Source organism: Carcharodon carcharias, chromosome 1 (genome assembly GCF_017639515.1).
Source record: "Carcharodon carcharias isolate sCarCar2 chromosome 1, sCarCar2.pri, whole genome shotgun sequence".
In the NCBI taxonomy this organism is placed as follows: domain Eukaryota; kingdom Metazoa; phylum Chordata; class Chondrichthyes; order Lamniformes; family Lamnidae; genus Carcharodon; species Carcharodon carcharias.
Genome location: NC_054467.1, coordinates 139,786,401 through 139,810,311, shown reverse-complemented (window position 1 = coordinate 139,810,311; position 23,911 = coordinate 139,786,401). Strand labels below are relative to the sequence as shown.

The following is a 23,911-nucleotide window of genomic DNA, read 5'->3' as shown; positions in this document are numbered from 1 at the left end:
AGAGATAACACAAACTAGGTTTATATTCCCGAGTTAAGGGGTGATTTGACAGAAGGTTTTTAGGATTTTGAAGGGAATTGATAGGGTTGAGGGTAGAGAGAAACTTTTCCCACTGGTGGGGGAGTTCATTGCAAGGATGCATCTACCTTAAAAGTCAGAGCCAGGACATTCATACTAGAAGTAAGAGAACACTGCTTCATGCAAAGGATGATAAAAGTGTGGAAATCTCCAACAAATAACAATTAATGCTAGTTCAATCAATAATTTTTAATCTGAGATTGATAGACTGTTGCTAGCCAAGGATATAATGACATTTGGAAGCAGGATACAGATAATCAATAATTTCACTGAAAGTTGGAACATGTTTGAAGAGCTGAAAGACCTAATTCTGTTCTCATGTTCCTATCTCAGGGGCATCGAACAAATATTCACTCACAATTCAAGTACTGTGGGTATACTTACACCACATGGACTGCAGCAGTTCAAGAAGGCAGCTCACAATCACTATCCCAAGGGCAACTAAGGATGGGCAATAAATGTTAGCCTAGCCAGCTATGCCCACATCACGTGAATAAATAAAAAAATATAAAATCATGAGGGGAATCAAAATATCTCATTCAGCTGAGAGCTTTTCATGATATCAAAGGAAGATTGGGGGATTGGGTGGGAGGGCACAATAGCTAGGTTAACAAATCATCTGGACAAGCCTAAACAGGAGGATGGGATAGGAAGCAAACTCCAACTTCATGGTGGGGCAGGAAGGAAGTGAACAAAGTGGTACTCAGGTCTGAAACAGAAAATTGCTAAGTAAAACATATGGCTCAGCTGGTCAGGAAAACACAAATGATGGGAATGGTTCTGTTTGGTTCTGTTTAAGCTATTTAGGGCTGACCCACAGATGTGGCAAGCAGAAAATGATCATTATTTAGTATGATTATGTAAACACAAGCAGTCTGTTGGATCTAATTGAATCCAATAATAACTGTTGCTCTGTATGTTCCCTCAGTATGAAATAAAACAGGTCAAATCCATATCTGGCCTCATCTTAAATGTTTTCTTGTTCTGTCGCCAAAGAGATTGAATAAACAGATATGGGAAAAACACAAATATTCAGTTCAAGGACAGTATTGTTACACCCGCAGGTTACGTTATTGTATAGCTAGATATTAGGCAGTATGGGTACATTCACTACCGCTAAAATGTTCAGATTGCTTGAATGGCCAGTACTGGTGTACCCCAGAGAATATCCAAGACAGGGACCTAAAATTGTAACAATGGGACAAATATCCAATCAAAGCATTAGACATTGTTAACAGTCTCTTGGAATCATAGCAACAACTATGTGCAACAGGCTGAGGGTTAATTAGTTGTACATTCCAATTCTAACAAACTGTACTAGAAAGTTGACATGATGGAACTATTCAGCGGGGATAATTGAGCTAATTTCTAGGGATGTAGAATTTATCAACACATTAATGCACTTCCAGCTAACAGAATGGGGAGCATTCAAAATAGGATGTTTACTATGCATAAATGAATCCGTTTTTCTTTCGTTAAGATGCAATTTTGTCAACTAAAGCAATATTAACCAACAGAAACAAAAAGAATTCAGAACTAAAGACTTAAAGCAGCATAGTTACTATGGAATTGAACTTTAGTTGAGGAAAGAGTGAAAGATATCAGCCTTTGTAGCCATCCAGTTTAAAGTCTTTCAAGTTAGGAGCAACATTTATGTAACCATACCACTGTCTTGTACTTTTTATCTCAAACAGACTTCATTGTAATTGACAAGGAGTTCAAACAATACTTTTCAGGAAAATGTGGCAAAAATCAAGAGATGAATATTCTTGGCCTTCACCAAGCCAACATCTTTGAATCAAAACAAAAAGTGAAAGGCGTCTGATACTACATTCTTCCACCATTCAGCCTGACCCTGTATCCCTAAAAACATTTTCAGTGAAAAAAGTAACATAATCATTTTAATATTATATGAAGAATAACTTAATGCATGATTTTTTAAAACTGAAGGTAACCCTGTGGATGGTAAATTCTCAACTGTAGATCACCATTGTATGTTTTGTGTTTTAAAATGGCTCTAGAACAGGCTTGTCCAACCCGCGGACCAGATTATTGCCATTCTACATGGCCCCCAGAGCCACTGTTCAAAATGTCGGTAAGGCGGTACATGAAGTTGAAGATTCTGCAAGGGGCTGCTCCTCCAAATCAGAGACGGTTCTCCCCTGCATTTGCTACTGATAGGCTCACAGTGAGAGAGAGAGTGTGAGTGTGAGAGAGAGAGAGAGAGAGAGAGAGAGAAAGAGAGAGGTGCTGCCGGGGCCACAGGGAGGACAGGCTGCTGGGGCCCAGGTGCAGAGTGGGTGAAGAGGCTGGCCAATGTGTATATAAGGGTGCGTGTGAGAAAGAGAGAGAGTGGGGGTGTGTGTGTGTGTGGGTGTGGAAGAGAGAGTCAGGGTGTGTCTGCTTTATCCCAGTTTCAGATTTCTCACTCACCCTCACTCCCACTCACACAGTGGGTGAGCGAGTGAGCACCTTGAGACTAGTAGTGAATCGGACACAGACACTCTGACCCCCTCACACTCTAATTAATTATTCTTTTTTCAAAACTTAATTTATTGCTTTGACATTGCTTTACTTTTGCTCAGCAAGTTGTTTCTTTTCTTCATACCTCAACATTTTTTTGAAATTATGTTTCATGCTGTGCCAAAACTTAAGTTTCTGAAATTTACATCAGCCCCTTGAGTGAGAAAAAATTGAAATGTGGCCCCCCCAAGTGAAAAGGTTGGACAAGTCTGCTCTAGAATATATCTCACTACACTGGCCATTTCTCTCAGTAAATATCAAAATGATGGCCTGCAAACTGATCGACTATGAGCATTTTCTTAGAACACACAGATAGGATTTTTTTTTAAAAAAGGAGTTTAGTCAAAAGCTAACGGAAATAAAATAATGTCCAGTTTCCATTAGCCTGACTTTTGTTAGGTATAAAGCCACAGTGCATCCATACCAGCTGAAGGGAATTTACAGTTTTCATTACTGGTTTACGCAGCTCTCCAATGAAGATTATTTAAAAAAATACTTCATTTATACAACAATTAAAAAAGACTGGGATATCCACCATCCGTATTACTTACCCATAGAGCTACTTTCCACTATTAAAAATCTGAAATATAATTTTTAAAACTTGACTACCAATTCTGCTAAAACGTTTAGCAATTTTCACTTTACATACTTGAAAAGGCTCCTTTCTACTTCTCTAACTTCTGGTATTATATCCTCCTTTGCTTCAGAGATGCTTCGTGGTTGGAATTTACGATCTTGGTAATCATACAACATAATAACCACCAGACTTGTTGCATCGATAGACTGGAAGAAAATAAGATAAATGCAAAACATGATAACAAATCAGGATAAACAGAAAGCCATACCAATATTTTAAGTGAAATGAATTCTAGCTTATAGGCTCAGCATGTTCAGTATATCATTCAGCTATTGCTATATAAATGTGAGCGAGCCCACACCATCTTTCCAACCTTAGAGGGAGAACAGGGAAGGTCCCAAGTAGACGTGCAGATGGTGAGGGAGATGCCTCACCTAGTTGATGAGCTGCTGGGCAGTGCAGCAGGAGCTGGACAGCCACCTGAGAGCAGTAGTGTCCCAAACAGAATGGGACAGGTTGGGAACAAACGGCTCCCCAAGATAACAGATCAGGGAAATACAGCAACCCTGAAACCCTTGGGACCACCACAAAGGGGGGGGGGGGGGGTTTCAAGTGCAGTTAGAACTAAATTGAACCCAGAGCCCAGTCAATCATTGAGTGCCTACCAGGGGGTGGACACATCTGAAGGTAGCCAGGAGGGGCCAAGTGAGAAGGTGGTTTCCACAGTTGAAGCCTCAGCTGCCAGGCTGGCAGATCCCAGAGCCTCAAATGCCCAATCAGCAATCCTGACCCAACAGCAGTGGGTGGATGTAGCCACCTTGCTTGGGAAATTTAAAGAAATTCACAGGTATCCGCTGGAGCGTCTGTGACATGGATGTGGGAGAGCCCCCACCAATACATCAAAAGCACTACCAGCTGAGCCCCAGACAGCTAGCCCAACCAGGTAGGAAACCCAGCACCTGCTGGACTCCAATATAGCTGGAGCTCCCCCAATACCCTGGAGTTGGATCTTGCAGCCTTTTAACCAACAGAAGAAATTCTTTAGATAAAATAAAATACGGCAAATGCTGGAAGAAGAGTAATATGGACTCGAAAAGTTAACTCTGTTTCTCTCTTCACAGATGTTGCCAGACCTGCTGAGTTTTCCCAGCATTTTCTGTTTTTAATAAAGAAATTACTCACATTGACTGACACCCTGCCCCACGTATAAACCTTGAGAATGTGGCAGGGAACTGACGTTTCCCCGCTACCAGCTGTGTGTGTTTGTTTTTTCAGGACTGAATGAGAGAATGTAGGTATACTTCCTCACCTCCTATTCTTCCTTCTTAAGACCACATATAGTAAAAATAAAATGAAATGGAATTCATTTCATTTTTCTCCAATGGAGAAGCATGTCCCATCCAGGAGGCAGGAAGAAAAATGTACATATGTAAGTCAGCCTTGCTACTTCATAAATTTTTTTTTTCTGTTTTTTCAAAATGAACAATTGCTGGGCTGATAAAATGGCTGCAGCTGATCATATGTTAATAGTTTTAGAAGATTTTAAGCTGTTCCAATGGACAAAGACCACCTCATCATCCTCCTGGAATGTGACTTGTATTGTATAAACATTCCAGCCAAGCCAACACCAAGGATTTGCAGATGGTACGTCTGCACCAGCCAGAGCAGACAAAGGCAGAGCTGCTTGGGACTCGTCATAACCAACATTGTTCTAATGGTTCTTCAGTTGCCTGCTCAAAACACAATGGGTTTTAACAAGGGCGCCTCATTAGCTGAATCGTGTGACCCAAAATCACCCTGTCACATGACTGAGATTGAGCTGTTTGACCTCCGAAGAGAACCGACTCCAGGCTAGCAGCCTGCCTCTGACCTCTATCTCTCTCTGAATCTGATTTCCAGAAAGAACTCTGTATTGTGCGTACAGAGTGAACTAATGCCCAGGACACAAGAATACTTTGCTGCATCTTCAATATTCTCAACCTAAAACCAAGTTCCTAGAACCAAGACCAGGAATTCTGCCAGACAAAGCCACCTAAAAGAACCTTCCCTAGACATTGATCCTGGGCTCTGGACTCATGTGAAACCATAATTATTATTTTTATCATGGTCTTTGCCCTGAACCCCTTTCTTTCCCTTATCCCTCTTTTATTGTATGAATGCAAAAGGGGCAGACGTTGCAAAACCCCTTCCCGCGTTTTGTGTGCGTGTAAAATAAACTACTCCACTTATTTTACCTTATCTCAAGTTTTCTGTGGGGTGGTTAATAGAGGATTGGATTACTACAAACTGAAAGGTGGGAGAAAATACGCCACCGCTTATAAAGGGGGAAATCAAAAATCAAAAACACCTTTCTGTTTACAAACAGGTAGTGAGTGGAGAATTCAGGGCTGTTTAAATTAATTCCCCTATTGTCCATAATATATATTATATATAATGGTTCTCTGTGTCTCTTTCTAGAAAAGTCATTGAGCTGAATTTCACATCCTGTGGTGGAGCACGTGCCCAACCCGATCAGGCATAAAATCGCGCGAGAAGGCTTCAGATGAGTGTCCCGACATCATCACGCACTCGCACAATACTTTGCTCGGAGGGCCTGCACAAAAGTTGGAAGCGCACCCGCCGACAATTAATAGGGCAATTAAGCTCATTAGCGGCACAATTGTCTCCGATCTTTTGTGGCCCATTGACAGACAAATCGGCCAGGCAGCCTTTGCATTTTTCATCAAACCTCATCCAAGCACAAGATGAAATTTCCGCTATGAAATAAAATAAAAATAAATATCTGTGGGCAGCATTTTTATCAGCTATATTTTCAGGTGATTGATTGTGATGCATGGATATTTTTTTCCAGCTTTTAAAACCTTTATTTGGGCATTTTCAGGTCTGCAGCTCCCTGAGACAGCTAACTGCCTTTAGGAAGCTTTCTCACAGCACTCACCCATGCCCACGGAAACATCATCGCCCGTCCTCTTCCCACCCCCACCCTGGCAGCGCTGAGCTTTTCAGCGCGCATTTCATACTGGCTGACCGTTAATTGGCCAGAGAATTGTGGTCAGCTGTCGATCACGGTCAGGGGCCAGTTTCGTGACTGGTCCTAGGCCTGTCAGTAGTGCGGGCCTGCCAAAGGCAAAATTCAGGTCACCTATTCAGTGGTAACCAGCAGCTCCAGTTGATATATTTTCCAGTTAATTTATTGCAATGGAGATTCACCAGACTAATTCCTGGGATAGTAGGATTGTTTTATGAGAAGGGATTGAGGAAACTGAGCCTGTATTCTCTCGAGTTCCAAAGAATCAGAGCTGACCTCATTGAAACTCACAAAGTTCTTGCAAGGTGTGACAGAGTATTTGTCGATAGGATATTTCCTCTGGCTGGTAATTCTCGAACCAGGGGACTGAGTCTCAGAATAAGGGGCAGGCCATTTAAGACTGAGATGAGGAGCATGATGTCTTGGCTAAAGTTCAGATAAGAAACAATATGACCAGCAGGAACAGTAGCCTGCTGTTGAAAGTGAGGAGCAACAGAGGGGTGAAGCTCGCATCAGGAACTACCCATGATATAGGGCGTACAGGCAAAGGTTGAGTTTCTTTGACATGTTGGAACAGCAGTGCTTCAGAATGCTCAGGTATTCCCATCAGGTGGTGGCAGATATCCATGGTCTTTGAGAAGACAACCTTCACCCTGATGGAACAGGCAGCCAAGGTTTACCCGTGGTTGTCTAACTGACCATCACCCTCATTTTTTTTGCCTCCAGATCCTTCCAGGGCTCTGCCAGAGAAATATCTGGGATTTTTCAACTGACAGCCCACAAATGCATAGGACAGGTCACTGATGGTTTGTTGGCTAGAGCTGGCAATTACCTGACCAATGTCTGCAAGGACATCAGCGAACATCCACACCTCTGACTTTATGCTGGAAGGCCAATGATGAAGCCATTGAAGATAGTTGGGCTTACCCTAAGGAACTCTGGCAGTGATATTCAGGGCTGAGATGATTGGCCTCCAACAACCACAACCATCTTTCTGCTAGATAGGACTTCAACCAGTGGAATGATTGTCCTCTGATTCCCATTGCTAAGGTCTCTAGATGCCACACTTGATGTCAAGGGCAGTCACTCTCACCTCATTCCTGGAATTCAGCTCTTTTGCCCATGTTTGGGATAAGGCTGTGATGAAATGGCCCCAAAAGAACTCAAACTGGACAACAATAAGTTATTGCTGAGTAAGTGCTACTTGATAGCACTGTAGACGCTACCTTCCATCACTGATGATTGAGAATAGACTGATGGGGCTGTAATTGACCAGATTGGGTTTGTCCTGCTTTTTATGGACAGGGCCCCTTAAAATCTACCTCTTTAACCAACATTTTGGTCACCTGCCCTAACGTTTTCTTACCTGGTTCTGTGTCATATTTTGCTATATAATACCTCTGTGGAGCACCTAGAGATGTTTCATTATGTAAAAGGTGCCATACAAATACAAGTAGGTGAACTTGGGAGTTCTCTTGTTTCAGACCCGTACCTTTAAAGAATATTGAAGTTACAAAATAGAATATTTTGTCAAATGCAAAATTTTGCTGTCTAATTTTAGTATAGCATCTGTGGAGTTAATACCAGTTTTACTTTAAGAAAATACTGAGATTTGGCTGTACTTTAAGCTATGTGATGAAATAGATGGAATGAGAAAATTGGGAGTTTCGAGTTTAATATGAACATGCGAATATGTGTCCATTGCAAAGTTATTTGGATTGATACCATCAGTTGCAATTTTAATACAATAAATTTCCAGAAGGCGATCTAGAATGTTTATTATCTTAGAAACTAATATAGGAATGAGGTAAAAGGAACAGTCTGATAAATATAGAATAATAAAGCCCTTCTATCTTTTAGGTGGAACAGATCTAAAGATTAGGCATCAGGCTGGAGATATTGGCATAGTGGCAATATCACCAGATAAGCAATCCATAGACCAGGCTGATGCTCTGGGACACAGGTTCAAATCCCAACGTGGCAACTGGTAGAATTTAAATTCAATCAGTAAAAATCTGGAATTGAAAGTTAGTCAAATAGTGACCATGAAATCATTGTTGATTGTCATAAAAACTCATCTGGTTCACTAATGTCTTTTAGGGAAGGAAATCTGCTGTCTTTACCTGGCGTGGCCTACTTGTGACTCCAGACCAACAGCAATGTGGTTGACCCTTAACTGCCCTCTGAAACAGCCTAGCAAGCCACTCAGTTCAAAGGCAATTAGGGATGGGCAACAAATTCTGGCCTTGCCAGTAACACCTATATCTCATAGGCAGAATTTTACGAGTCGGCGAGTGGAGGTGGAGCCCGCTCGCCGATGCATAAAATGACACGTGATGTCGTGGGGAACTCCGTGCGCCCGCCGACCTGTCAATGGCCAATTAAGGCCATTGACAGAGTCAATTAAGCAATTAAAAGACCTACCTGTCCAACCTTAATGTTGGCGGGCAGGCCAGGAGCCCCGGCAGGATCTAGAAAAAACATGAAACCTCATCCACTGACAGAATGAGGTTTCATGTAGGCTTTAAAAATTAATAAAGATTATGTAAAAATTATGGACATTTCCCAACTGTCACATGATGGGACATGTAAGGGAAATTTTATTTTTCTACTTTTGTCTTTTTTATATTTACAGACGATCTCCCTGAGGCTGCACTTAGCCTCAGGGAGATGAGTGCACTCTTTCGTGCGCATGCATGAAAGAGCGCACCATCGATTTTGGGATTCCCCCCGCCTGCACAGGGAGCACATAGCGCTTCCCTGCAGACATCACTCTGGGCAGGCCTTAATTGGCCTGCCCACGTAAAATGGCGCCACGCCGATCGGAAGTGCACCCATATGCGCCCGCCCATCAACTTCCCCTCTAATGGGGGGAAAGTTCAGCCTCATGAGAAGAATACAATAAATTTTACTTTTATCAGATCAGTGTATGTATTAACATTACATTCCAGCAGTACTGTAAAACTTTAGATACATGTACCTTCAGATTAATTGCGAATAGGAAATGGCCCAAAATTATCCAGCAATATACCTACATGAAAATTTTTTTAATAAATCATTAATAAATATGACAGACTTCAAAAACAAACATCACAAATCCAAACAGTTCCTTTCAGCAGGTGCTCATGATGAATTAACCAATGTATGAAAGAACCTGTAACCATTCTGCTTATTTAACTTTGTAATACTTGACTGCACCTACAACAAACATGTCCAAACTTGTTCTGGTTTCTAGCCACAAATGAAACCTTTTTGTGTGGATCAAAATAGATGGATAACAGAATATCTAGATATGTCTGATGAAAAACTTTCAGCACAATGTTGATAAATTCCACACCAGATGGACTGCAACGGTTCAAGAAGGCAGCTCACCACCACCTCCTCAAAGGTAAATAGGAATGGCCAATAAATGCTGGGCTTGTTGTGATACTCAGGTCTCATGAAAGAATTTCAAAAAATCTAGCAAATGTCCCATAGAATTGCTGGAAAGTAGTCTTGAACCTCAATCATAACCTCGTGTCAACAGTAACAACCTCTATTTATATAGCACCTTTAACAATAAAACATGCCAAGGTGCTTCACAGCAGCATTATAAAACTAAGTATGACACTGAGACATAAAGAGATATTAGATCTGATGACCAAAGCTTGGTCATATGTGTAGGTTTTACGGAGTGTTGTGGGGCTGGAGGAGATGACAGTGATGGGTGGAGGGTTGGGGGGTGGGGGGCATGCTCATGGAAGGATTTGAAAACAGGGATGAGAATTTTAAAGGCAAGGTATTGCTTGACTGGGAGCCAATGTAGATCAGCAAACACAAGAGTGAAATGTGAAGAGGACCTGGTGGGTGTTAAGGCATGGGCAAAAGTTTTGAATGACCTCAAGTTTACGAAAGGTAGAATGTGAGAGACCAGCCAGGAATGCATTGGAATAGTCAAATCCGGAGGTAATGAAAGCATGAAGTCAATTCAGTACCTCTGAGATATAGTCATTGTTGTAATGTGGAAGCAGCAGCAAATTTGTACACAAACGGAAAGGAAATAACTGTGAGAGTATTTGTTGTTTTTGGTGATGTTGGTTGAATGTAAGCATTGTTCAGCTCACCAGGGGGAATTTTCTGCTCTTCTTCGAAATTGTGTGGGATCCTTTCCATCCATCTGAGAGGGCAGGGACCTCAGTTTAACATCTCATCTGAAAGTCTACACTGACAGCACAGCATTGTCCAGATGTCAGCCTCGATTATGCACTTAGGTCTCTGGAGTGGGACTTGAACCCACAACCCACAGGCTCAGAGGTGAGATGCTACCACTGAGGCACAACTGATACCAATTATGAATCTCAGATTAACAGGCAATGGCTAGTGAGGTACCCCACTGAAGGGCATTAGGATTACTTCCATTGTTCCTTCCATTTTGAAATGGGCGGGCTGTCCTAGGCATTGCCTGTCCCACGCGGACAGGTCAGGGGCAGGTGTGAAGGCCATTTGGGGAATTTTACAAGCACCCCGCCTGCAAAGCAACTAGCAGAGGACAGAAAACCCTGCCCTATCATTTGCAGTTTAGTTCTTCACAGTAAGAGGAACATAATGGTTCCAGAGAAAGGGTAATCCAAGTTTATCAGGATGATATCAGGGTAAGGGGTATTTATAAATTGGTTTTGTGTCTAATACTGACAAGTCTGGATTTACTGCCCATCTCCAGTTGCCCCAGGGACCATATAACATTACGTGTATGCCAGAGCAGGTTCTGGTGACAGATTCCCTTCCTTTAACGAAGCGTGCCAGCTGTTTGTCATTTTCTGGTGCCAGCATTCAAAGCAACAAATTCATTTAATTCAAGTGCACACCTTGCCATGATTGGATTTAAAATCCTGGCCTGTGGACTATTAGTTTTGTGTCATAATCATTTGTAACAACACCGATTTTATAGCTTTGCTCAGGCACTAAGCATTTAGCAACTTATTAACCTGTCTTGGTATCAATAAATACCTCAACCCGTTGCGATCAATGCATGAGTCCTCCCCTCAAGTTAGGGGCACAGGAAGATTAAAACAGAGATTGAAGTACTGAATGACAGATTTTTAAATAGACAGCTGTAAGGCAAAACTTTTCCCAGACTTCGGACGCAGCATTCAAGCCGGTAGAAGGTGAAAGTCAACCCAATGATATGCAGAAGTGCAGCACACACATTATTTTGAATTATTACATAAGGACAAGTTGTACTGAACAAACTGTTGCTCTGAAATGGCCACCTGCAGTGAAATAAAGCAGATCAACGATTCACATCTGACCTCAAGTGCTTTCTCATTTCACTTTCAAAATGATTGAAAAGATGCCATGTGCCAAAAGACACAAATATCCAATTCAAATTAATATCATTACATCCCTGGATTATATTATCAGATAGTTGCATATTGAGCAGTAGAGGCACAGGCATAATAGGATGCACAAACCGCTTAAAGGAGTGCCTGTGATGATGTGCTCAAGAGAATATCTGACACAAGACCATCAGCTCAATAACTACATCATTAGATAGATGATGGCACATTTCACTTTCCTGCCTAGCAATCATAGAGGGGGCTGAATGAAGCAATAATTTAGAACTGCACTCTTTCACTTGCAGGTGGTAGGAACTTGGTGTTTACTCCACAAGACCTTTCCAACCAGAGGGAGGGAGGGGATTTAGATTCCATTGGTTAAGACTGGTTTCAAACTTAACTTAAAATACTCAGTCCTCCATGTTGAACACCACTTGGAAGAAGCACTGAGGATGGCAAGGGCACAGAATGTACTCTGGGTGGGGGACTTTTACATCCATCACCAAGAGTGGCTCGGTAGCAGTGCTACTGACCAAGCTGGCTGAGTCCTATCGGACACAGCCGCTAGGCTGGGTCTGCGGCAGATGGTGTGGGATCCAACAAGAGGGAAAAACATGCTTGACCTCGCCCTCACCAACCTGCCTGCCACAGATGCATCTGTCCTTGATAGTATCTGTAGGAGTGACCACTGCATAGCCCGTGCGGAGATGAAGTCTTGTCTCCACATTGAGGATATCCTCCATATCCAGCTTCACCTGCTCCACCCCCCTTAAATAGTATAAATTTCATCACATTTTTACTTCACTTTAGCTCTGAAGAAGAGTCATACGGACTCGAAACATTAACTCTGTCTTTCTCTCCACAGATGCTGTTAGACCTGCTGAGTTTTTTTAGCATTTTCTGTGTTCTGGTCTTATATCCTCCATCGTGTTATGTGGCACTACCACAGTGTTAAATGGGAAAGATTTCAACCAGATCTAGCAACTCAAGACTGGGCATCCTTGAGGCACTCTGTGGGACATCAGCAGCAGCAGAATTGTACTCAAACACAATCCGTAAACCTCATGGCCAGTATATTCCTCATTCTACCATTACCACCAAGCCAGGGGATCAACCTGGTTCAATGAAGATCGCAAGAGGGCATGCCAGGAGCAGCACCAAGCATACCTAAAAATGAGGTATCAACCTGGTGAAGCTACAACACAGAATCACAGAATTGTTACAGTGTAGAAGGAGGCCATTGGGTCCATAGTGACTGCACTGGCTCTCTGAGCATTTTAACTTAGTGCCAATCTCCTGCTTTTGACCCATAGCCCTGCACATTGCTTCTATTTAAATAATCATCCAATGCCCTCTTGAATGCCTCAATTGAACCTGCCTCCACCACACTTCCATGCAGTGCATTCCAAACCCTGACTACTCGCTGTGTGAAAAAGTTATTTCTCACTCGCATTTGCTTCTTTTACAAAACACTTTAAAACTGTGCCCTCTGGTTCTCAATTCATTTACGAGTGGGAATAGTTTCTCCCTATCTACTCTGTCCAGACCCCTCATGATTTTAAAAGCTTCTATCAAGTCTGCTCTTAGCCTTCTCCTCTCCAAGGAAAACAGTCAAAGCTTCTCCAATCTTTCCTCATAACTGAAGTGTCTCATCCCTGGAACCATTCTCATAAACCTCTCCTGCACTCTGTCCAATGTGTTCACATCCTTTCTATAGTGTGGCACCCAGAACTGTACACAATACTCCAGCTGAGGTCTAACCAGTGTCGTATATAGGTTCATCATAACCTCCCTGCTCTTGTACTCTATGTCCCTATTAATGAAGCCTAGAATACTGTATGCTTTAGAAACAGCTCTATTACCTGTCCTGCCACCTTTAATAACTTATGTACATATACACCCAGGTCTCTCTGCTCCTGCACACCTTTTAGAATAGTATCCTTTATTTTATACTGTCTCTCCATGTTCTCTGTAACAAAGTGTATCACCTCACTTCTCTGCACTGAACTTCATCTGCCACCTATCTGCCCACTCCGCCAATGTATCAATGTCCTTTTGAAGTTCTACATTGTCCTCCTCACAGTTTACAATTCTCCCAAGTTCTGTGTCATCTACAAACTTTGAAATTGTCCCCTGCACACATAAATCTAGACCATTTATATATGTCAGGAAAAGCAAGGGTCCCAATACTGACCCCTGGGGAACTCCACTACAAACCGTCTTCCAGCCCAAAAAATGCCCATGAACCATTACTCTCTGTTTCCTATCTCTCAGCCAATTTTATATCCACGTTGCTACTGTCCCTTTTATTCCATGGCATATAACTTTCCTCACAAGTCTGTTGTGTGCCACTGTATCGAATGCCTTTTGGAAGTCCATATACAGCACATCGATGGCCTTACCCTCATCAACCACCTCTGTTACCTCTTCAAAAAGCTCCAGCAAGTTAGTTAGACACGATTTTCCCATAACAAATCCATGCTGACTCTGGCGAATCAATCCACATTTGTCTATGTGACTATTAATTCTATCCCAAATAATTGTTTCTAGAAATTTCCCCACCACCGAAGTTAAACTGACTGGTCTGTAATTGCAGGGCAGATCTTTACAACCTTTTCTGAACAAGGGCGTAATGTTTGCAATTCTCCAGTCCTCCGGCACCTCCCCCAAATCCAGGGAATTGAAAGATTATTGCCAGTGTCCCTGCAATTTCCACCCTCACTTCCTTCAATATTCTTGGATGCATCTCAACTAGTCCCGGTGCCTTATCGACTTTAAGTACCGGCAGCTTATCCAATATCTCCTCCTTATCAATTTTAAACCCTTTTGGCAACTAGAAAATTGCCCAGGTATGTCTTGTACACAAAAAGCAGGACAAATCCAACCTAGCCAATTACTGCCCCATCAGTCTACTCTCCATCATTAGTAAAGTAATGGAAGGGATCATTAACTGGGTTATCAAGCGGCATTTGCTTAGCAATAACCTATTCACTGATGCTCAGTTTGGGTTCCGTCAGGATCACTCAGCTTCTGACCTCATTACAGCCTTGGTTCAAACATGGACAAAAAAGCTGAACTCCCGAAGTGAAATGAGAGTGACTGCCCTTGACACCAAGTCAACATTTGACCGGGTGTGGCATCAAGGAGCCATAGCAAAACTGCGGTTAATGGGAATCGGGGGAAAACTATCCGCTGGTTGGAGTCATACCTAGAACAAAGGAAGATTGTTGTCCAGAACATCACTGCAGGAGTTCCTCAGGGTAGTGTCCTGGGCACAACCATCTTCAGCTGTTTCATCAATGACTTTCCTTCCATTATAAAGTCAGAAGTGGGGATTTTCGCTGATGATTACACAATGTTCAGCATCATTCATGACTCCTCTGACACTGAAGCAGTCCATGTCCAAATGCAGCAAGACCTGGACAATATCAAGGCTTGGGCTGACAAGTGGCAAGTAACATTCATGCCACACATGTGCCAGGCAATGACCATCTCCAATAAGAGAATCTAACCATCACCCCTTGACATTCAATGGCATTATCATCACTGAATCCCTCCCTATCAACATCCTGGAGGTTACCATTGACCAGATACTGGACTGTCTACCATCTACAAGACACAAGTCAGGAGTGTCATGGAATACTCTCCACTTGCCTGGATGAGTGCAGCTCCAACAACACTCAAGAAGCTTGACACCATCCAGAACAAAGCAGCCCACTTGATTCGCACCACATTCACTCTCTCCACCACTGACACACAGTAACAGCAGTGTGTACGGTCTACAAGATGCACTGCAGAAATTCACCAAGGCTCCTTAGGCAGCACCTTCCAAACCTATGACCACTACCATCTACAAGAGCAGCAGATACATGGGGACACAATCACCTGGAAGTTCTCCTCCAAGCCACTCACCATCCTGACATGGAACTATATCACTTCACTGTCGTTGGGTCAAAATCCTGGAACTCCCTCCCTAACAGCACTGTGGGTGTACCTATACCACAAGGGCTCCAGCGGTTCAAGAAGGCAGCTCACCACCACCTTCTCAATGGCAATTAGGGATAGGCAATAAATGTGGCGCCCACATCCCAGGAATGAATAAAAAATGAAATTCTAAAAAGACTGATTGAAACACAAAATATTGCTTCTTGTTACTCTGTCAACAACCTAAGTGCATGTTTTGTCTCTAGAATTTATCTTTTCTTGTGTGCATGTGTCTGTGTTTGAGGGAGTGAGTTTTTCATTGCGTTTACATTCCATGTGTTGTGTGAATAAATGTTTATATTTTCTTTTGATTTAAACTTACCAGGAAGCCTGTTTCATGTATATTCTTTAAAATCACAACAATCAAAGAGTTCAAAACTCTCCCTCTAAAATATACATCTTGTGGCAAACAACTGAGAGGTGAGGGAAAAGGGCGAAAGTATTTACACCAACTCTCCCTGTCGCTAACAGTATAAACATTGTGAGGGGGGAAACATTAAGGGGTTCAGCATCTTTGAAAGTGATTAAATTGCCCAGCCTGAATGAAATCTATCCCAGGCTGCTAAGGAAAACAAGGGAAGAAATAGTGGAGGCTTTGACCCTCGTTTTCCAATTCTCTCTGACTACAGGCATGCTGCGGAGGATTGAAGGACTGCTAATTGTACAACCATTTATAAACGGAGGAAGGGATGGACCAAGTAATTATTAGTCAGCCAGCCTAACCTTGGCGGTGAGCAAAACATTGTAAGAAATTCTGAGGAACAGAGAGGCACGGGAGAGTCAGTATGGATTTGTTATGGGAAGGCTGTATCTGACTGACTTGATTGACCATTCTTCTTGCCTCCTCAAAAATTTCAATGAGGGTCATCTATATGGATTTTAGCAAGGTCCCACCCACATGGCAGACGGGCCAGAAAAATAAGATTCCACAGAACCCAAGGGTAAGTGACAAGTTGGATTCAAAATTGACACAGTGGCAGGAAGCAAAGGGCAATGGTCGATGTGTGTTTTTCTGACTGGAAGGTTGTTTCCAGTAGCATTCCACAGGACTTAAAACTCACTATTACATATCTAATTATTTGATAAAGTGCTACATAACAGCCTTGTCAACAAAATTAGAGTCCATGTAATAAAAGGGACAGTAGCAGCATGGACACAAAGTTGCTGAGTGACAGGAAGCAAAGTATTAGTGAACAGTTGTTTTTCAGGCTGGACGAAAGTATACAGATGGGTTCCCCAGGCATCAGTGTTAGGACCTTTGCTTTTCTTGACATGTATTAGCCACCTGGACTTCAGTGTATGGGGTGCAGTTTCAAAATTTGCAGAAGACATAATACTTGGAAGTATTGTGAATTATGAGGAGGAAAGCAATAAACTTCAAGAGGACATCGAAGGGCTAGTGGAATGGATGAAAAATTGGCCAATGGAATTTAATGCAGAGAAGTGTGAAGTGATTCATTTCACTAGGAAGAACAAGGAGAGACAATATAAAATAATGGGTACAATTCCAAAGGGGCTGAAGGAGCAGAGGGACCTGGGGGTACATATGCATAAATCATTAGCGATCGCAGGTCAGGTTGAGAAAGCAGTTAATAAGGAACATGGGATCCTGTGCTTTATAAATAGTGGCATAGGGAACAAAAGCAAGTTATAATAAAGCTTTATAAAATACTGGTTCAGCCTCAGCTGGACTTTTGTGTCCAATTCTGGCACCACACTGTAGGAAAGATATGAAGGCATTAGAGAGTGAGCAGACAAGATTTATCAGAATGGTCCCAAGGATGTGCAATTTCAGTTATGTGGACAGATTGGAGCAGCTGGAGCTGTTCTTCTTAGAGGAGAGAAGATTGAGAGGAGATTTGAAAGACGAGTTCAAAATCATGAGAGATCTGGATAGGGATAAACAGTTCCTGTCAGTAGAAGGACCAAGAACCATAGGACACTGATTTAAGGTAACTGGCAAAAGAAACAACGGCAACATGAGGGTTTTTGTTACATATGCAAGAAGTGGTTAGGATTTTGAATGCACAGTCTAAGAGTGAGGTGGAGGCAGATTCAATCAGTGCCTTCAACAGAGAATTGGCTCATTATCTGAAGAGCAAATATTTGCAGGATGACAGGGAAAAGGTGGGGTGGGGGGGTGGGGGGGTGGGGGGCACTAGGGTGAATTGCTCTTGCAATGAGCCAGCACAGTCCTTCTGTGGTGTAACCAGAATACAATTTTACAATTTATTTGCAGATGATACAAAAATTAGTTTTGCAGCTGATGGTGAGGAAGAAAGCTATAGGCTACGGGAGTATATAAATGGACTGATCAGGTGGGGAGAAAAGGGGTTCAATCTAGAGAAGTGTGAAGTCATACATTTGAGAGGCAAGGTGCACACAATAAATGACTTGATCCTGAGAAATATGAGGAACAGAGGGTCCTTGGAGATGATGCCCAAATATCACATAACATAACAGGACAAATAAATAAGGTAATTAAGAAGGTACATGGAATAGTTCATTTTATTAGTCGAGGCAGAGAATATAAAAGCAGTGAGGTTATGTGGGAACTCTATAAATCACTAATTAAACCAAAGCTTAAGTACTACATATGACTCCGGTCACTAGAGAGTGCGCAGAGGAGATGTACAAAGATTTTTTCAGGAATGAAGACTTTTAGCTATGAGGAAAGATTGCATATGTTGGGATTATTCACTTTGGAACAGAGGAGGCTGAGGGGAGATTTAACTCAGGTGTGGTATGAGGAAAGAGCTAGCTAAGGTTGGTTGGGTAAATAGATTGAAAGGTATGGTGGTGAATAAAAGTGAGAACCTTTTACAAGAAACAATTCAATATATGTTCAACAAAAATACATTCTATTCTAAAACAAAAACTCAACAAGAACGACCCATCCACCACTTACTAAGGAAGTTAAGGATAGCATTAGATTAAAAGAATGTGGTAAAGTGCAGTGGGAGGCCTGAGAATTGGTAATATTTTACGAAATAGCAAAGGTGACCAAAAAGTTGAAAGAGAAAAATAGAATTTGAGTAAACCAGCCAGAAATATAAAAACAGATTATAACAGCTTTTACATGTATATAAAGAGGGAGAGTAGCTAAAATGAACAATGTTCCCTTACAGGCAGAGACAGGGGTGGGATTCCAAGGAGAGGCGATGGCGTAGTGGTATTGCCGCTGGACTAATGATTCAGAGACCCAGGGTAATGCGTAGGGATCTTGGGTTTGAATCCCACCAAGGCAGATGGTGGAACTTGAGTTCAATAAAAATCTGAAATTAAAAGCCTAATGATGACCATGAAACCATTGTCAATTGTTATAAAAAAACCTTTCTGGTTCACTAATGTCCTTTAAGCAAGAAAATCTGTCGTCCTTACCTGGTCTGGCCTACATGTGACTCCAGGCCAACAGCATTGGCCTAGCAAGCCACTCAGTTGTAACAAACAAACGGCTAAAAGTCACAAAAGAGGAATGAAACCAGACGGACCACCCAGCATTGACCTAGGCACTGGAAACGACAATGACAATCTCAACCTTGCCGATCCTGCAAAGTCCTCCTTTCTAATGTCTGGGGGCTAATACCAAAATTGAGACAGTTGTCTCACAGACTAGTCAAGCAACAGCCTGACATAGTCATCCTCATGGAATCATACCTTACAGATAATGTCCCAGACTCCACTATCACCATCCCTGGTTATGAACTGTCCCACGGGCAGGACAACCCAGCAGAGGTAGCAGCATGGTGGTACACAGTCGTGAGGGAGTTGCTCTGGGAGTCCTCAACATGGACTCCAGACCCCATGAAGTCTTGTGGCATCAAGTCAAATATGGGCAAGGAAACCTCCTCAAACACACTCCGTAAACCTCATGGCCTGGCATATCCCCCACTCTACGATTACCATCAAGCCAGGTGATCAACTCTGGTTCAATGAAGAGTGCAGGGATACATGCCAGGAGCAACACCAGGCATATCTAATAATGAGGTGTCAACCTGGTGAAGCTATAACGCAGGACTAGTTGCATGCCAAGCAGCAAGCGATCTTACAACCAATGGATCAGATCTAAGCTCTGCAGTCCTGCCACATCCAGTTGTGAATGGTGGTGGACAATTAAACAACTCACTGGAGGAGGAGGCACCACAAATATCTCCATCCTCAATGATGGAGGAGCCTAGCAAATCAGTGCTAAAGATAAGGCTGAAGCATTTGCTACAATCTTCAGCCAGAACTGTCGAGTGGATGATCCATCTCGGCCTCTTCCAGAGGTGCCCAGCATCACTGATGCCAGTCTTCAGCCAATTCGATTCACTCCACCTGATATCAAGAAACGGCTGAAGGCACTGGATATTGCAAAGACTATGGGCCCTGGCAATAGTACAGAAGACTAGTGCTTCAGAACTTGTCGCGCTCCTGGCCAAGCTGTTCTAGTATAGCTACAACACTGGCATCTACCTGGCTATATGGAAAATTGCCCAGGTCTGTCCTGCACACAAAAAGCAGGACAAATCCAACCCGGCCAATTACCACCCCATCAATCTACTCTCGATTATCAGTAAAGTGATGGAAGGGGTTATCAACAGTGCTATCAAGCAGCACTTGCTTAGTAACAACCTGCTCACTGATGCCCAGTTTGGGTTCTGCCAGGGCCACTCAGCTCCTGACCTCAATGCAGCCTTGGTTCAAACATGGACAAAAGAGCTGAACTCCCGAGGTGAGGTGAGAGTGACTGCCCTTGACATCAAGGCAGCATTTGACAGAGTGTGGCAACAAGGAGCCCTAACAAAATTGGAGTCAATGGGAATCAGGGGAAAACTCTCTACCGATTGAAGTCATACCAAGCACAAAGGAAGATGGTTGTGGTTGTAGGAGGTCAGTCATCTCAGCTCAAGGACATCACTGCAGAAGTTCCTCACATTAGTGTCCTCAGCCCAACAATCTTCAGATGCTTCATCAATGACCTTCCTTTCATCATAAGGTCAGAAGTGGGGATGATCGCTGTTGATTGCACAATATTCAGCACCATTCGCGACTCCTCAGATACTGAAGCAGTCCATGTCCAAATGCAGCAAGACCTGGACAACATCCAGGCTTGGGCTGACAAATGGCAAGTAACATTTGCACCACACAAGTGTTAGGCAATGACCGTCTCCAACAAGAGAGAATCCAAGCATTGCCCTTTGATGTTCAAAGGCATTACCATCACTGAATCCCCCACTATCAACATTCTGGAGGTTACCATTGACCAGAAACTGAACTGGACTAGCCATTTAAATACTGTGGCTACAAGAGCAGGTCAGAGGCTAGGAATCTTGCAATGGTAAACTCACCTCTTGACTCCCCAATGCCTGTCCACCATCTACAAGGCACAAGTCAGGAGTATGGTGGAATACTCCGCACTTGCCTGCAGCTCCCACATCACTCAAGAAGCTTGATACCATCTAGGACAAAGCAGCCCGCTTGATTGGCACCACATCCACAAACATTCACTCACTCCACCACCAACGCACAGTAGCAGCAGTGTGTACCATCTACAAGATGTACTGCAGAAATTCACCAAGGCTCCTTCGAAAGCACCTTCCAAACCCATGACCACTACCATCTAGAAGGACAAGGGTAGCAGATAGATGGGAACACCACAACCTGGAAGCTCCCCTCCAAGTCACTCACCATCCTGACTTGGAAATATACCACCATTCTTTCACTGTTGCTGGGTCAAAATCCTGGAACTCCCTTTCTAACAGCACTGTGAGTGTACCTATACCACATGGATTGCAGCGGTTCAAGAAGGGAGCTCACCACCACCTTCTCAAAGGTAATTAGGGATGGGCAATAAATGCAGCCCAGCCAGCATTCTTTCTTTCTTTCACCATTAGCTTTCTCTCACCATTTATTACTCTGTTTGAAGTGCATGGAGCACGAGATTATAATGTGTGTGCAAGCAACACTGCATTTTTATCTCATTCTCTCACTCAGACACACAAATAAATGCACAGACCCACACACAAGCAACCTCTTTTTTATCTCAGAAATGTATCCTCTTATATATCTAAATTACTTGAAGGAAAGCTATGGGGTAGAAAATGATAAAGAATATCGCCTCAGTGCTGACGTATCCACGGAAATTAAATTCACTACAAACGCTTAGACTGAACAATTCAAGTTCAGCTCAGAGTCACAGCTCTGGGCACAAATATCAAGCACAAACCCAGGCTTCTGGGAGTAGATGACCCCTTTCAGTGAATGCAGCATTAAAAGTCACAAAAGACAATACAATCAGTAAATATTATTATTATTATTCTTTGTGCAATTGCTAATTTAAAAATGTTTCACTCTTTTTCTCTCCACAGGCATTGCCTGGCTTGCTGAGTATTTCTAACATTTTCATTTATGTTTCAGATTTCCATCACCCACAATATTTTGTATAGAATAAACTGCTTAATTTTCCATACTATTGTTTTTAGGATATAATCAGAAATGGGTCTGGAAAGCAGAAAAGTCTGCAGCTGGGAGATAATAGTGAAGTCAGGAATACTCAAAACATGTAGAACCAGCACGAGGTTGGGCCCAAAGTTAGATTAAGCCTTGTGCCTGGACTTAACACTCCCCCACAGGTGGGTTTGAAGGCAGTGGGGGGCTTGTTAAGTCGAGTGGGTGGCCAGCCTTTATACCAATGACAGGATGTTGGATGGCCCTCCCGCCAGTGGACCAATTGAGGCCATTAAGTGGGCAACAAATCATCCCACCACCACAGGGATTTAACCAGCAATGGGGAGGCCCAGGCCAAGCAGCCAGTCCAGTGAGTTTACCTGCGTGGGCTGGTGGCAGGCATGGGGTGCATGCCTCCTTAACGGGCCCCCTGGGCCAAGTGGTGGGCTCCCAACAAGGGTTTTACTCCCCCAGCTTTGACTCACACCCAAACCCTGCTATGGCCTCTCAAAACCCAGCCCCCATCCCCTTGCTCAGACCTGCCAGCTTGGCAACCAGCGTAGTTCCACGAACTGACCCAAATCCTGGATTCAGTGCCACAAGCCTCTGTCCTGAAGAGCTGGAGTTCTGGCCTCTGTTCAATGAGGCAGGGTTTCCTGATCCATACAGATGGAAATCATGCTTCCAAACTGGCCATTAAATGGCTGCGGAGTAGTTGGTGTTCCACTTAGCCAGCTTGCACCTCCCCTTCCTCCACAACCAAATGTTTTAGCTTTGGTTGGGGGTGGGGGTCTGTTGGCTCTCCAGTTGGCGGGCAACAACACCCTCATCTCCACAAAATTCCACCCATAGATACTGACTGTAGTTGACGAAGAAGGAATACATTATTTGATAGTACAAATTGCATATCACTTAAATAATGGAAGACTCAGCTGAGTTCCAGACCAGCTTATACAAGCACTCACTTTATGTAATTACAACAAATAAAATGATATAGACAGCAAAGGTCTCAACTGCAATAATGTCCTGGAGTTTGTGCTGGTTAGGAAAGTAGAGCCATCAGTGTTCATTGTCATCACTCCTCTGAAACTGACAGCAACCTCTGGAGCATGCACATACACATTCAAACATTTATTTACAATATATATTAATGATTTGGATTATTTACAAAATATATTAATGACTTGGATGAGGGCAGTGAATTTACTATCGTCAAGTTTGCGGAAGACACAAAAATAGTTGGGAAGGCAAATGGTGAGGATGACACAAAGAGTCTACAGAGAGCTAGAGAAAGGTTTAGTGAGGGGGCATAAACTTGGCAGATGGAATATAATGTGGGAAAATGTGAGGTTTGCACTTTGACAAGAAGTATAGAGGAGCTGAATATTACTTAAATGGAGAATGTGCTGCAGCTTTCTGTAGTCTGAGGGATTTGGGGGTCGTCAGGCATAAATCACAAAAAGCTAACATACAAGTTCAACAGGTAATTGGGAAGGCAAATGGAATGTTGACCTTTATTTCAAATGGAATGCAGTATAAAAATAGGGAAGCCTTGCTAAAACTATACATGGCACCAGTTAGACCACACCTAGAACAGTTGTGGACAGTTTTGGTCCCCTTATCTAAGGAAAGATATACTGGCATTGGAGGCAGTCCAGAGAAGGTTCACTAGCTTGATCCCGGGTATGGAGGGATTTTCTTATGAGGAAAGGTTGAGTAGATTGGGAGTAATGGAGTTTAGAAGAATGAGAGGCAACTCTATTGAAATACATAAGATTCTTAACGGACTTGACAGAGTAGATGCTGAGAGTTTGTTTCCCCTTGTGGGAGAACCTAGGACCAGAGGGCATAATCTCAGAGTAAGGGGTCGCCCACTTAACACAGAGATGAGGAGGAATTTCTTCTCTCAGAGGGTAGTAAATCTGTGGAATTCTGTACCACAGAGGGCTGTACAGGCTGGGTCGTTAAGTATATTTA

The 23,911-nt window shown here is 42.9% G+C and overlaps 1 protein-coding gene across 1 annotated transcript in view; it reads right to left on the bottom strand.

Annotated features, from left to right (window-relative positions):
• The window catches only part of LOC121275380 (putative methyltransferase NSUN7), a 156,981-nt gene that overhangs the window by 98,888 nt on the left and 34,182 nt on the right, over window positions 1-23,911 (bottom strand). Inside the window, exon 3 of the mRNA XM_041182918.1 lies at window positions 3,251-3,384. Within this exon, the coding sequence (XP_041038852.1) occupies window positions 3,251-3,384 (134 nt within the window). The remainder of the gene's footprint in view (window positions 1-3,250; window positions 3,385-23,911) is intronic.